Genomic DNA, 16,871 nt, shown 5'->3' on the forward strand with positions numbered 1-16,871 from the left:
TTTCCAGAAGAATTAGCCAGTATCTCTTCCCTGTGAAATATAGTCTGACTTCTGACCATTATATTTAAAAGATGAATAAGAACAGAGATCATGTTTGACAGGAAAACCACTGAGCAGTTTTCCCAGCACGACAACAATAACACATTTCTTGGCATACTGTTGGAGCAAAAAATAAGTTTGCTTCATGCCCAAGACTTCAACTTTCACCTTCCAATCTCAGTATTATCCTTATCCCAGTATTAACATTGCCAGTTTGAAGGATTAGGCTAAGACTATTAGCACTAAAAGCCCCAAACTTCAGCTTCACAAATGGGCAGTGTTGCTATCAGCCCTTAGTACAAATGATACATGCTGAGAATTGTAAAATGCATAGTTCATCATGTAATTTGTGTAGGGTACTGATCAACAGATTGGATAGAGCTTATTGTCATATTGTCAGGAAAGAGATAGGGTTAGATATATCCCAGTGAAGTTCTGGGGTGGCCTGCTGAGACTTGGGTTGTTTTGAAGACCAGGCCTCATTGGTCTTGGACAATTGGCTCAGGGCAGTATCTCAGCTCCAGGCCACTGCATTGGAACAACCAGCCTCCAGCCCTGAAGAAGGTAGGTTCTTGGTGGGAGTGGTAGGAAAGGGTAATGATGGTAGTGGCCCAGGCTGGTTTTATGAAGCTCTCTCACACACACTCCAATTCTAACTGTCCTAACTTGCCACATTAGGTTTAACCCCCACCTAATTGACGTGGGGAATCCTGCGGTAGGGCAGGGATGATGGGACAGCCATAGTGGCAGGAATGTGATAAGTCACTCTTACCATTTTCATGGTGCTACTGTCTTATTTCTGCTGAGTGGGAGGACCTCAAAATCTTCCACACAGTTTGTCATTTGAGGAGGAATCGTTGGTGACTAACTAGCGTGATGACAGAAAAATAATCATAACTGATAAATTTAAATGCAGATATGGGACACAATGTGGAACTTGCAGCAGAGCAAATAAAATGATAGCATTGAAGTCGAAAAATTAAACTTCACTATAATTTAGGCTTGTTGCAGGGGGATATAAGATTCTCGATAATGTAAGCTGTATACTGAATTGCCTGTGCTTAATCAATACAGTCAGGTTTAATAAGTTGTCAGGCTATACACACTTATTCTGCACGTGCGCAACTGTGTGTTTTATTTTGTTGGACTAAAATACCAAAATAACATCGGTGTAATTATGTTTGTTCGGCCTTGCTGCAGTTCTGCATCCTTCAGCACATAAATATGTTGCCTTGTAAATTGTTGGGAGTCTGAGCTGATAATGATACGACAAGAGCAATAGGGCGTCTGGGACAATCTCAGACAGAAGAAGCAACACAGTATCTCCTTCACTAATGAGATTTAAGGATTGAGAAAGGAAGTGAGAAAGGATGGAAGAGGCATTGGAGTCAATTAGAGTCACATTAGTTAGTAAAATAGAGAGCGAAAGAAAGATTGAATTATGAGGGAGCGAGAGAAAGGTAAACTAAGAAAAAATGTGACTTGGTAGTTTTAATTGACTGTCAGCAGACATGAGATTGAACACTTTAAAATGGCCATTCCGGGCCAGAGAGGTTGATTAACATCATAACCATTGTCACATTGTGGTCCCTGTGCTTTTAATTGGCAGACTTAACTTTCTATGGTAAAATTAATAGGTAATTAATGTGCGCATCCAGCAAGTTCTTAAAACTAATGGGAGGCTAGGGCAAGATGTGATTTGGACAAAGGAGAGGCATAAAGCGACTATTAAGCTCATCCGGAGAGTCATAACTCATGCTGTATCTCTTAATCATTTGAATTTGCTGGCTGGTTTGCACACTAATAACAGCATGTGTTCTTTTTTTTAACATGCTGTTTTCTTTCCAGCAAATTCTGGCCCCATTTTCCTAGAGTTTCCAACATAGTTATGGCAAATGAGCTGAAGAAATTGCATGGAAATTACAAGCACATGTCTCAACAACATAATGATTAGAATTGTTACAGGTTTGGTCCCAGAGTTATGCTGTACTAAATGGTCTGAAATGGAGTACCACAATTGGCCCCAGTGGTCCTATGTTAGGGAAAATGGCCAAGGCTTCTACTCATGCTCGCAATGCAGTGACCTCTGGAGCTACATTTTTGCGGATGATGAAACGGGCAGCTATGCAGTTGGATAGCTTGTTGGGAATCACTGTCAAATTCACTCATGATCACTGGCCAGTTGGGTGACCTTCATCTACTTATAGATGGGTTTTTTACATCCCAGAACAGGGTAATTAGTTTAGGATCAAAGAATCATAGAATCCTACCATGCAGAAGGAGGCCATTTAGCCCATCGGGTCTGCACTGACCTACAATCCCACCCAGGTCCTATCTCTAGAATCAAAGAATCCTACTGTGCAGAAGGAGGCCATTTGGCCTTTCGAGTCTGCACTGACCTACAATCCCACGTAGGCCCTATCCCCATAACTCCATGCATTTACCCTAGTTAGTCCCTCTGACACTAAAGGACAATTTAACATGACCAATTCACCTAACCCATACATCTTTGGATGTGCGAGAAAACTGGAGTACCCGGAGGAAACCCACGCAGACATGGGGAGAATGTGCAAACTCCGCACAGACCTGAAGCCAGGAATCGAACCCAGGTCCCTGGCACCGTGAGGCGACAGTTGTAACCACTGTACCACCATGCCACCCATTTAGAGGGAGAGGAATTAGGAGTACAATACTCAGTCATTACCTTTTTACCTGAGACTGTTAACTTCTTTTAAACAACTATTTCTGATGAACTAATGTAAATAGAAATCATAAACCATGTGTATTCATACCAATATATCCATTCTTGTTAATTAATAATTTGTGATTTCCTATTGTTGGGACATTTCTTTGACCAGATTACATATTTAATTATAATTACAACTGATAAAACACTCTTTTGTCATTTCAACATTCTTCTAATTTATAGCAAGTTAAAAATAATACTGGTATAAAGCATTTTATATTTCAGACACTATTGAATTACAATTAAAAGCATTTAATCCTTATTAATATTTCACTCTGAATACTCAATAAGTGAACCTCTGTTAAATATAGGAAATGAGGTACTTGCTTTGCATGAACTGACTGCAGCATCATTATTGAGGCAATGAAAGTGCTTGTTACAAAATGCTGTAGGACATTTATGCAATGCAGCTGACAGCAGTAACATAGTTAATAATGCCAGCTTTTGATTCAAAGGTCTGTTCTGGTCCCTGTGTGGTTTGCAGGAATATATTCATTATCACCATCCATTTTTGGACTACTTTTTGTTAGGTTTTGTGTAAATTAAAATTTGATTCATAAGCATTCATTTGGGTGATAAGGTGGCACAGTGGTTAGCATTGCTGCCTCACAGCACTAGGGACCCAGGTACGATCCCGGCCTCAGGTCACTGTCTGTGTGGAATTGCATCTTGTCTCCATGGGTTTCCTATGGGAGCTCCCGTTTCGTCCCACAATCCAAAGGTGTGTGGGTTAGGTTAATTGACCATGCTAAATTGTCTCCAAGGGGGTTAGCACTGTAAATACATTGGGTTACAGGGATCGGGCCTGGGTGGGATTGTTGCTTGTGCAAGCTCTTTGGGTCGAATGGCCTCCTTCTGTACAGTAGGGATTCCATGATTCTACAATTCTATGATATGGTCACTGCAGTTAATTACAGGAAACATGGAACATATTCAAACTCAGTAACCTAATGGCCTTGAAATGGCTTTGAAGTTTTCTAAATGAATATTAACCAGATTAACATGCTGAAGAATCGGTTTATGTACGGGTTATTAATCCCTTTAGCTATTTTCTGGTTCAAAGAATACATTTCACAGGCATTTGATAGTCTCTGAATTAAATACCATGCTGGTGGTCTAAGGGAAACCGAGCAAGAACTTTTGTGAAATTGAAAAGTAAATCCCTATCATCAGGAGAAATAATGGAACGTTTGGAACATTCTGCCACCATAATTAGTTGGCAACAGTAAATGTAGTCGTTTCATGCTTATAGGTTTTAATTTACAGAGACACTTAGAAACAAAGAAAATAGGGGCAGGAATAAGCCATTCAGCTCTTCAAGCCTGGTCCACTGCCATTCAATATGATTGTGGCTTATCCAGTGCAAGATACAATGAGAACAGTAACCAGCCCAGTCATAATATAACACTTATTAAAGACTATTTATTACAATACAGAAAAGGCACATATACACAAAAATCTAAGGCAGCTGCATACAATACTACTTAACACACCCACACAGTTTAAGTAGGAATTACCCTTCTGATCCAAAGTACACTTACAAGATCTGAACTCTTTAAGGACTTCCCTCTGCCCCAAACAACATCCAATCCAATAGATCTATAGGTAAAGGACTGCTTATAGTTACCACGATGTGGAGATGCCAGCATTGGACTGTGGTAAACACAGTAATAATCTCACACCTGGTTAAAGTCCAACAGGCTTATTTGGTAGCAAAAGCCACTAGCTTTCAGAGCGCTGCTCCTTCGCCAGGTAAGTGGGAGTTCTGTTCACAAACAGGGCATATAAAGACACAAACTCAATTTACAAAATAATGGTTGGAATGTGAGTCTTGACAGGTAATCAATCTTAAACTTACAGACAATGTAAGTGGAGACGACATTAAGCACAGGTTAAAGAGATGTTATTGTCTCCAGACAGGACGGTTAGTGAGATTTTGCAAGCCCGGGCAAGTCGTGGGGGTTACAGATAGCGTGACATGAACCCAAGATTCTGGTTGAGGCTGTCCTCATGTGTATGGAACTTGGCTATCAATCTCTGCTCAGCGACTTTGCCTTGTCGTGTGTTGTGAAGGCTGCCTTAGAGAACGCTTACCTGAAGATCAGAGGCCCCCACGACTTGCCTGGACTTGCAAAATCTCACTAACTGTCCTGCCTGGAGACAATACACATCTCTTTAACCTGTGCTTAAGCCTCTCTCCACTCACATTGCCTGTACCTTTAAGACTTGATTACCTTAAAGACTCGCATTCCAACCATTATTTTGTAAATTGAGTTTGTGTCTTTATATGCCCTGTTTGTGAATAGAACTCCCACTCACCAGATGAAGGAGCAGTGCTCTGAAAGCTAATGGCTTTTGCTACCAAATAAGCCTGTTGGACTTTAACCTGATGTTGTGAGACTTCTTACTATAGCTACCACACCAAGTATGCTTGAGTAGTTATTCTAGGGAATGTCTCTTGTTGATTCAGGGAAGCTATGGATTTTAAGTGCCTTCACGAAAGGTACCCTGCACCCTTGCTTCTGGTCTGCTAACTAGCACGGGCTTACAGGCTGATAGCTGGACTCTGCACAGCAGGCTGCTAGATGGATATTGCTTCCCTGATTCCACAAAACAGATGCCCGTTATATAATTCTTGTCCTTTGAAGATTCTCTCAGTACATTTGGTTGTCTGTCCCCTCGGCTTCCATTAGTTCTAAAGTCAGCATATGAAAGCTTTCCCTGAATGGTACCATCATCTCCCTAAGGTATTTCCTATTTGCAGGCTGATGTATTTCTTTTTCAGTTGGTCTATCTACATCTGCTAATCTCATTATTGGGATTGAAATACCTTTTGAAATGTTGATGGCTTTGGACCTGCTACACATTCATGACATAGAGTCACAACTTTATCACCAGTTTTGTTACAACTTAAGGGGTGTACCTACTGACATTCAGGGAACTTGATAGTGTATCTGCTGCAGTTCTTATAAAGAGCAATTATATGGAGTAAGGATAGATGTCACTGCCGATGCATTTTATACTGATTGTAATCAGTGTTGTTTTTAATGTTTATTACAATAATTCAACTTTTGTAGTTTGCTAAATATCCAAACATATGCTTTATTTTGTGCAGGAGAGTGATCTACTGACATTTAATATTTCTGTGCACCATTCCTGGTGGAGTGAACATGGTCCAGGTTGTGTTAGAAGAGAGATGCCAACCACCTACGTGAAAAGCTTGGATGGCCATTCCTATATCTCTGTGATGGGTTGTATTATTGATTACCAATACATCGAGGTTATTCACAGCTCATCCCAAATACTGTTGGCAGTAAGTATGACACTTGGTGAATGTAACATAGGTATCCACATTTTGCATCTTGCTGCTAAATGATATTGTAAAATGTCTATGTTCCCTTAAACAATCTGAAGAGGGTGTTTTTCAGTCAGGCAGATCATTATCAAGTAACAGACAAATGTTAAGAATTCTGTTCACCTTGCAAGTTATCCAGATAAAGGACAGAGGAGCAGAATAAAAATAAAGTGTATCTCCCTGAGGCTTGTGATGATACTGTGCCTGTAAGGAAGCTACTTTAGTCTTATTTCTGCCCAGGACATTTTTAATAGTCCCTTGCATTTAATCAGAGTTGTTCTGTCTAGAACCAGCATTCTGTGTTGTTGCTGAAGCAGCTTAATTGCTTAAGCTAAACTAATGCTGTTCTGTTGTTCCTGGTGGTTACCTGGAATTTTGCAGAGTGGGGCTTGATTGAGATGACTGACATATGACTGGGTACAGCTGGGTTTACACAGAATGTTCAAGCTTACATGTTGCTTTTGGAGCCGAGAGAGAACAATGTCTCTCTTTTCTCCTCTCTGAAGTTGGAAACTGGAATCTACCAGGAGGTAAGTTTCTTTTTTGATGTTCTGTTGTATGAGAGTGGATCTTCCTCTGAGAGTTGCTGTTTTGGAAGCTGCAGAGAAGCTGTCTCTGAAATCTGGACACCGGGGAGCTACTTGAACCTAAGTTTACCTCTCAGAAATTTTGCTGTTTTGAAGATATATCCTTCTCTGGAAACTGCAGTCTGCATCTCTGTCCAGAAATGTTAAAAGGCTGAAAATCCAACATCACATGAGCATACTTCTTTTTGTGATAACTAATTCTGAAGAAAGGTGCTTGTTTATGGGGATATTGCTTTAAATTGGAACAACAGAGATAGCTAGCTGTTAAGGATTATACTTTGCCATGTCTAAGTGTTTTAATTGGTTAAAGTTATGCTAATTCATTTTATTATATTCTAACTGTGTTCTTAAATAAAGTTTGTTTTGATAAAAACTTCTTAGTGTGTGACTTGAATCATATCTGAAGTGAAACACCTTATGATCAACCTAACGTCAAAATCAAATGTAAAAGTTAGGGTCTAGGCTAACTTCATAAAATACCCTGGAGTTTCTGTCTGGGCTTTATCAGGTTCCAACAAATTCATTCACAATCTGTGTATTCTTATTGACAAGACATGATTTAAATATGTTTGAGGAAGGAGTGTCATGTTCAACTTTTTGGATTTTTCTGTTGTTAATTACACCCAGAATAGAACAATGGTGAAGAGCCCCATGCCCTTTGGTTACAATATCAATTGACTTAATCATTTTACGTCTTGGTTTACGATGTTTCAATCACAAATGAATCAGAACACAGCCCAGTATTCATCACAGTGTAGAATGTGCTCTAACCTCAGCAGAGAAGCTGCCTGTTCTAGCATAATGGCGAATTCTGAATTGAACATGCAGAATGCTGTGGATCTGTTTAAATATTTTTATATTGTAATGGTACTTACAAAAAATCTGATTCATAAAACCATTATAGCAATGGTCAAGGTTTCTTACGTCCATGTTAGTGAGCTTCCTCTGGTTGTGTAAGATTATTAATTAGATCGATATGCATTAAGAACTCTCTGCTTACTGAACAATTACTTACATTAGTAAGATCAGAAGAAATAAATTATTTTCTATTTGGTTAGTGCCATCCCCTAGCTGTTTGAACTGTGCACATCTTATTGCCAGTTATTTCAGTTTATGTTATTTTGAAGTATTTCTACTTAACTGGAGAACATCGATTAAAACTTTTACAAAATCACTTGTCCTAGAAAGAAAGCAATCACATTTGCCAATAAGTCAGTTTACGAATACAATTTGCACAAAAATATAATGAAAGTTAACAGGCCAGGAGTTAATGAAGCTGGGGCAGACAGACACACAGCTGCTTTGGAAGTGCATTAAATCATGATTTATTATTGTCACATGTGTTAGTATACAGTGAAAAGTATTGTTTCTTGCGTGCTATATGGACAAAGCATACTGTTCATAGAGAAGGAAAGGAGAGAGTGCAGAGTGTAGTGTTACAGTCATAGCTAGGGTGTAGAGAAAGATCAACTCACTGCAAGGTAGATCCATTCAAAAGTCTGATGGCAACAGAAAAGAAGCTGTTCTTGAGTCGGTTGGTACGTGACCTCAAATGTTTGTATGTTTTTCCTGATGGAAGAAGGTGGAAGAGAAAATCTCCAGGGTGGATGGGGCCCTTAATTATGTGGCTGCTTTCCTGAGGGAGTGGGAAGTACAGACAGAGTCAATGGGTGGGAGGCTGGTTTGCATGACATTAGAAGATATTGGAATGCTCCCTGACATCATTGCCCACGCATGTGATTTAGAGGTTGCCAAACCTATGTGCGCATCAGATGTGCACCCGCCGTCAATTAAAGAGCCACCAAAAGTCCAATCGACAGTGATTCCACGCTTCCTGTGCAAGTTTTAGGTCATCACATGGGCAGAAAAGGTGGGTGATCATCATGCTTTTTTCATTTCCTCATACCCTGGAGCAGCAGCAGTTTTTCTGTTATGCGGCTTGTAGTTGTGTGAGGGTGGAGCTTAGCTTAAGCTTCCTAGGCCTGAGTTTTATGTATCTGGGCTGGGCACGTGCCCGCAAGTGTGCAAAATCTCATGAGAAGGCATTGGAAGCATTTACTGGTGTCACTGCGCACCAGTAAATGGCCGAAATGTGCACAAGTCGGATGGGTGCCCGCTGAGAGTTAAAGGACCAATCAAGGCCATTAAAAGTCCAATCAACAGGGATTTCATGCTTCACATGCTATTTCTAAGCTGGGCTGGGTGCCCATTATATTTTTTGCATTAGCTCATCTAAGGCCTCTGGAGTAGCAGCACTTTTTCTGAGACTCAGCATCCCCAATGTGTTCCCACTCCTGCTCAACATCAGCCCAACTGGTGGATGCGTTACATGCTGGAGAGACTATCCGGCATAATATTGTATTAACAATGCAATCTCTGGTGGGAGCAGATTTCACATCTACTTCTGCCTGTGACAACTTTGGGCATGCTGCAAAGGTAAAATTTGGGCCAAGATTCTAAACTATAGCCTTTCAAACTGGGGAGTACAAAGTTATTAGAATTCTGTACTTACACATTTTTCTGAAGGAGAGATGAATATCTAGATTTAACAGCATTTTTATGTTAAGTGGAAAAACACACAAACCAAAAGTGCAATTTAAAAATAAAAGCATACCGAATAGCAGCTAAATAATCAAAAGCTCAATATTCTCTGAAATCCTGGGCACCATAGCACAACTTAAAGACCAGAATGCCTTGTAATCGCTTTTTGGAGTTCTCTTGCACAGTTCCCAGGCAGTCCTTGGAAGATAACAAACCTACTCCATTTAAATAATTTTTGGAGATTTAATGAGGCACTCGCTCACTCGCACTTAATGAGAATCTTCAAAGTCAACAGTGCAGCTCAGTCAGAAGATATCAGGCAGGTCAGTTTGATGTATCGTAGCCTAATACTTCTGTGTCCAATTTTAATTCCTTCCTGGCAGCAATTCAACACCTTTGCAATGAACAGAGGACATCAGAAGATGCAGCTTAATTTTCTTAAACAATGTCACCAAAAATCAATCATTCAGTCCTGGCTGTATGCAAATGCACCACAAAAACTCGCCGTTATTCCTACTGAAAATGATAGTTTGTGATAAGAGAGATACACATTAGGAAAAGGGGGCTATCTTGAAATTATGGAAAACTTGATCCATTTCTCAAATTTGCTTCAAAGTCTCTAGAATTTAAATTGTGTAACTCCTGAAAATGGATATGGGCATCAGGGTATATGGTTAAGAACATAAGAACATAAGAAACAGGAGCAGGAGTAGGCCATCCAGCCCTTCGAGCCTGCCCCGCCATTCAATAAGATCATGGCTGATCTGTCGTGTCTCAGTTCCACATTCCCGCCCTCTCCCCATAACCCTTAATCCCCTCGCTTATCAAAAACCCATCAACCCGTGTCTTAAAAATATTTAGCGAGGCAGCCTCCACCACCTCATTGGGCAGAGAATTCCAAAGATTCACCACCCTTTGAGTGAAGAAGTTCCTCCTCAACTCCGTTCTAAACCGCCCCCCCTTTATCTTGAGGCTGTGCCCCCTAGTCCTACTGTCCTTTCTGAGCAGGAAGAGCCTCTCCACCTCTATCCTATCCATCCCATTCATCATCTTATACGTCTCAATGAGATCTCCCCTCATTCTTCTAAACTCTAATGAGTACAAGCCTAGTTTATTCAGCCTCTCCTCATAGCTCAACCCCCTCAACTCCGGCATCAGCCTAGTAAACCTCCTCTGCACTCCCTCCAAGACCTAGGTTAACCTAGGTCTGTTCATTGTTCTGCAAGCTTCACATGAAATTAGTGCAACTTGCTGATACAGTCATTGTTACCATGTAAAACTTCATGTCCGAACTGCCTGCTTATTTCTAGCAAGACGGAATGAGATGGATCCAATACACATTGTGCAGAGAGTTTCAGTGACCTCCCTTATACTACGTGGCACTGCAAACAATATATATCTGACTGCAGCCTGAGAGTAACCAGTAAAAGCAAAGAGTCAGCCACTTTAATGGCCACAGGCACTACTTTGAGGCTGCAATTGTTGCTAGTGACTAGTGGAGTTCCGCAGGGGTCAGTGTTGGGACCACGAGGGATTAAGGGCATTGTGGCTAAGTTTGCAGATGATTTGTTTTTAAAGTTTATTTATTAGTCACAAGTAGGCTCACATTCACACTGCAATGAAGTTACTGTTAAAATCCCTTAGTTGCCACACTCCGGTGCCTGTTTGGGTACAGTGAGGGAGAATTAACCAGCATGTTTTTCGGACTGTGGGAGGAAACCAGAGCATCCGGAGGAAATCCATGCAGACACGGGGAGAACATGCATACTCTGCACAGGCAGTGACCCAAGCTGGGAATCAAACCTGGGTCCCTGCTGCTCTGAGGCAGCAGTGCTAACCACTGTGTCAGCATGCTGCCCAGAAAGATGCAAAGATACAAGAAGGATAGATAGCATTGAGGGGGTAGGAAGGCAGCAGAAGGACTTGGACGAGGTTAGGAGTGTGGGCAAAGATGTGGCAGATGGAATACAACATGGGAAAGTGTGAAGTTATGCACTTTAGTCGAAAGAATAGAGACATATACTATTTTCTAAATGGGGAGGGTATTTAGAAATTGGAAACGCAAAGGAACTTCGGAGTCCTAGCTCAGGATTCCCTTAAAGATAACTTGTAAGTTGAGTCGGTAGTTAGGGAGGCAAATGCGATAACAGCATTCATTTCAAGAGGACTTGAATACAAAAGAAGGGAGGTACTGCTGAGGCTTTATAACACTCTAGTCAGACCACATTTGGAATATTGTGAGCAATTTTGGGCCTTGTATCTAAGGAAGGATGCGCTGGTCTTGGAGAGGGTCCAGAGGAGGTTCACGAGAATGATCCTAGGAATGAAAGACTTGACATATCAGGAGTATTTGAGGACTCTGGCTCTGTACACAATGGAGTTTAGAAGGATGATGGGGATTCTCATTGAAGTGGACAGAAAACTAAAAGACTTGGACAGAATGGATGTGGAGATATTTCCTTTAGTTGGGGAGATCAGGATCTGAGGGCACGATCTCAGAGTAAAGGGATAACCCTTTAAAGCAGAGCTAGAAGATGGTGAATCTGTGGAACTCTTTGCTACAGAAGGCTGTGGAGGCTACGTCACTGGGTGTATTTAAGAAAGAGATAGATAGGTTCTTGACTGGTAAAGGGAGCAAAGGTTACAGGGAAAGGATGGGAAAGTGGGGTTGAGAAACATATCAGCCATGATCCAATGGTGGGACAAACGCGATGGGTCGAGTAACCTAATTCTGCTCCTATACCTTATGAATTTCATTAGTTGACTAATTTCATCCATCATCTCTATTGTGAAGCAAAGAAATCTCTACATTGGACCTTGCTGAAATTAGGATAATAAAATTTCTCCCTAAAGACCTTTAACAGTTATGGCCTCCTAACGTGTGCCCTTCTCCACCTTCTCATCCTTCCTCTTCTAGCAGCCTGTCCTGCTCTTCATAGCCTCTCTTCATTTCCCCAGATACATTCAATTCCCAGAGGATGTCCTACCAAACCACCCACATCTTCTTTCTGCACAATATTTTACATGACAGAAGAAAAATACTGTTAGACCAGCCAGACCACTCCCGATTTAAAAATAGGAAACCTTTGCACAATAATCCAGAAGAAATAATCAAGCAGCTAACCTGTAAATAACTCATGGTCCCTTTAAGTAGTACTAGTGGGAGGTCATCCATTCTAGTAGCGATGAGTTCAATGTTAGTGTTCAGTGAGCTGCAATTTTAAGACAGTGTGTTGGCTGGAGTGTGGAGTTACAAAATGCCAGCAGTGGCTTTAAATCAGCACTGCACATTGCTTTTGCCCCTCTGCGTGTTGTCAGCTGTCATGAGGTACACATAGAATCATAGAAGGAGAAGAAGGCCATTCGACCCATCGAGTCTGCACCAACTGTCCGACAGATCACCTTACACAGGCCGTAACCCGTAACCTCACGTATTTATCTCGCTAATCCCCTTTTGGACTCTAAGGGATAATTTAGCACTGCCAATCCACCTAACCTGCACATCTTTGGACTGCGGGAGGAAACCAGAGTACCTGGAGGAAACTCACGCAGACACAGAGAACATGCAGAAGGATGCGTATGCATGTGCATCTTGGATCCCATTTTGGAGTCTTAATAGGCGATGTAGCACCAGAGAAAGTCTGCCAGTCAGGCTAACTTAGCCCCCTTTATAAATATAGATCCAACTGGGATATGACTCATCAACAAATGCAAATCTCTTCCTGTTGCCTGGTATTGACTGGTACTGAAAGAATTGCACAAAGCTTATTTGCATTATGAGTCAAGTGATGCATAATTAAAAGCTGGGATTATTATTCATATTTAAAGGAGCAAATCATCAATGAATCAATAATTGTATAATTGCTAACACTGTGCAAAAATAGTACATCATAAAAGACCATCATCTAATATGTGGGCAGAATCCTCTTGTATTTTCCTTAGAAGAAGGCTCTGTTGGAGGGTACAATTAACTCACTGTCATATCTATCAGAGTTGGGGTGGAGCAAAGCAGAACCAGGTGCATCACTGAATCTTATTTGAATCTGAAAGACGTGCCGGTTAGGTGCATTGCCCCGAACAGGCGCCGTAATGTGGCAACTAGGGGAATTTCACAGTAACTTTGTTGCAGTGTTGATGTAAACCTTATTTGTGACGAATAAATGAACTTTATTTCTTTACAATAAAATTTTAAAAATTTTGAAGTAGTAACAATAACAACTTGCATTTATGTAGCACCTTCAATTAGAGGAAAATGTCTCAGAGTGACATCTATCATTCATCTTTAGAAACATGCAGTTCCTTCAACTTAAATTGGGAATCTGATTTTGAATTTTCTTTTCTGTTACTGTATGGGCTTTGTATATTATGCATACATTTTATTAACAGCGTGCATCGTGGACAATAGGTCTTTCTTCTTACTGATCTCATTTTTGGGCAAACACTTGCAAATAATTTGTATTTTGTTTTTTTTTGTTAAGCATTCACAGATCTATGCCAACTAATTTTTGGCCTCCTTAAGCCTCTTTTAATTATAATTCTTTGACAGTATATTGGACTATATTTAAGCCATTCTTAAGGATCAGTATCTCAGACCAAAAAACTGACACAATCTAATGATTGTTTTTAGTGTTTGACACTGGACCAAAAGCAAAGTAGAACATAGAACAGGAATATACTATTTAGCCCCTCATGCCTGTTCTGTCATTCAGTCAGACAATGGCTGATCTGTCTCGTGACTCCATTTATTCTTCTTAATGTTCTTACTGAACAAAAATCTATTCATCTCAGTTTTGACATTTTCAAATGACCTATCTTTGACCTGTGGGGTAGAAATGCAGATTTTCAGTACCTTCTGTATGATAAAGTACTTACTCAATGACATAACCCTAAATTCAAGATTATTCCATCCTTGTTCTGAAGTCCTTGACCAAAGGAAATGGTTTTGCTCTATCTCTGTCTCTTTAAATTAATTTGCAGAATGTGGGCATTGCTGGCCAGGCCAGAATTTCTTGCCTATCCCTGATTGCCCTTGAGAAGGTGCTGGTGAACTGCCTTCTTGAACTGCTGCAGTCCATGTGGCCTAGTTACATCCATAGTGCTGTTATGGAGGGAGTTTCAGAATTCAGAACCCAGCGAAATTACAGGATTGTTCTAAATCAGAATGGTGAGTGACTTGGAGGGAATCTTTCAGGTGGTGGTGTTCCCATGTGTCTGATGTTCTTGTTCTTCTAGATGGCATCAGTTGTGGGTTTGGAAGGTGTTGTCATAGGATTACTTAGGCTGTCTGGCATAGAAATGGGACATTCAGCCCAAACAGTCCATGTCAGTAATAAAGCAGAAAATGCTGGATAAACTTAGCAAGTCTGGCAGCATCTGTGGTGAGCAAATCAGTTTACATTTCAAGTCCATACGATTCTTGTTCGGAGCTATAGAGAGGGAGAAAAGCGATGGATTTTATACTATTTAAGAGGGACTGGATCAGGTTAAGCAGAGTAGAAGGTCAGAGCTGGATGGAAACTAGGAGAGAATATGATTGAGATGTTATGGACACAAGACAAAGGGAGCATCAATGATAATGTTAAAGACTAAGTAAGGTAAGCAAAACTTCGTAACAAATGACAGAAGGCCCTGTGGGGGAGGGTGGGCATTAGGGAAAAGCATTAAAAAGGGAGTCAAGGTGGAGGATAGAGTTCAAAGTCAGCAATTGTTGAACTCAATGTTGAGTCCAGAAGACTGTAAAGTGTCTAATTGGAAAATGAAATGCTGTTCCTCCAGTTTGCACTGGGCTTTACTGGAACATTTAAGCAGGCCAAGGAAGGGGATTAGAGAAAGGTGGTGAGTTGAAATGTCAAGTGACAAGGAGGTTGGAGTCATGCTTGTGAAATGAATAAAACTGTTCTGTGAAGTGGTCACACAGTCTGCATTTAGTGTCCCCAGTATAGAGGAGGCCACATTGGGAATATCAAATTCAGTAGACCAGGAGATACAAGGGAAACACTACTAAATGCAGACTGGGAACTGCTTTGCACAATAATATGAAAATCTTCCCTGGATCATGAATTGCCTATGGGTGCATAAAGAAATTGATGGTAAGCCTTACATCTGGAAATCACCCACTATCCCCCCCAAAAAAACCCCACCATCAGGTTAGAATATTTGAAGGGACCAGACAACAAGGCAAGGGAGGCTTGAGAAGATAGATCCTATCTTATTTTTCAGCCAGCTTATTAGTTCAGTTCTTTGGGCCTAAAAAGATGCTTGCCTGTATCTCTGGTGTTTTTTTCCCAATGCAAGGTCTTGCCAATGAGCAGTCCTGCATGAAGGCATAACTGGGTCATGCAAATGATTTAACCCATCAAAATCAAGTTTGGACAGGCATATTGCACCTTAGGCCTACTGTGTTGATCTAACTCCTGATCTAAAAAGGAGAAATATACTAGGAAGATAGGTTTTTTTTTAACCACACGACTCTGCAGAAATGTGCTGTTTTCTTTCTGTGGAATTGTGTTCATAATAACGGAATGCAGCTCTGGCCAGCTGTTAGACTGTAAGCTGAGAAGCATGGTTGTTATGGAGGATGGATTATAATTAATAGATGTTGGAACCGTAGATAATGCCAAAAAAATGCTACCTTGCTCACAATACATGATAGTACAATCTGAAGAAAAATCCTCACCAACATATCAAATGAAGCTTATTGCAAGAATGAAAGTATTTTAACTATGTAACCTAAGATGGTTCTTTACTTTTGTCTCATTTGGTTTATACTGAAAAACATTGCATTGAAATGTTTTCCCCAGTTTTTTCTGCTTTAGCATTCTATAGGAATCACTACTGCTATAGTTCCAATATTCATGGAATCCCTACAGTGCTGAAGGAGGCCATTCAGCCCATTGAGCTTGCTCTGACAATAGGTCCTATCCCCGTAACCCCACATATTTATCCCGCTAACCCCTCTGACACTAAGGGACAAAATACCATGGCCAATCAACCTAACCTGCACAACTTTGGACTGTGGGAGGAAACCAGAGCACTTGGAGGAAACCCATGCAGACACGGGGAGAATGTGCAAACTCCACACAGACAATCATCCAAAGTTACAACTTACAAGCTTTCAGCATTTTGTCTGAAGGTCAGTCTTCATGATTGTACCTGGATAAGGAACATCCAGGAGACTATTTAAGAATGAAAGCTATTCCACAAGCTTATGTTCCATGCATGCATCACCCTCCTCCCAGCTCCTGACCCCCAGGGAAGACAGTTGTACTTCCTCCATTACTGGGCTTCATTGCGATCATCAACACAAATGATGGATTGAATGAGGTCCCCTCAGCAACATCACCATTTCCCAGCTGGGATTTTAGTAAAGGAAGTGGCTGCTTTGGTTCCATTCTGGCAGATGTATAAGAAATCACAGTGAAAACTATAGTATTAATAAGGAAATGGCTTTGTTCATTATGGACCACAAGCCAACTGTGCAGGGCATTTACCGATTGTGCATCTAAACAAGTTTTCTCCTGATAATTAAAATTGAAATGTGACAGCAAAATTTATGTACCCCTCATCATATCAACCAATACCTTTAAGGCTAACTAATGGGTAA

The 16,871-nt window shown here is 40.8% G+C and overlaps 1 protein-coding gene across 2 annotated transcripts in view; it reads left to right on the plus strand.

Moving 5' to 3' along the window:
* LOC145353904 (sodium/potassium-transporting ATPase subunit beta-1-interacting protein 3-like) overlaps nucleotides 1-16,871 on the plus strand; it is a 188,868-nt gene that overhangs the window by 136,135 nt on the left and 35,862 nt on the right. For both annotated transcript variants that reach the window (XM_080204874.1, XM_080204875.1), the window contains exon 4: nucleotides 5,901-6,098. In XM_080204874.1, the coding sequence (XP_080061000.1) occupies nucleotides 5,901-6,098 (198 nt within the window). The remainder of the gene's footprint in view (nucleotides 1-5,900; nucleotides 6,099-16,871) is intronic.

This window comes from Carcharhinus amblyrhynchos, chromosome 16, assembly GCF_965287045.1.
Source record: "Carcharhinus amblyrhynchos chromosome 16, sCarAmb.v2.hapA, whole genome shotgun sequence".
Lineage (NCBI taxonomy): Eukaryota > Metazoa > Chordata > Chondrichthyes > Carcharhiniformes > Carcharhinidae > Carcharhinus > Carcharhinus amblyrhynchos.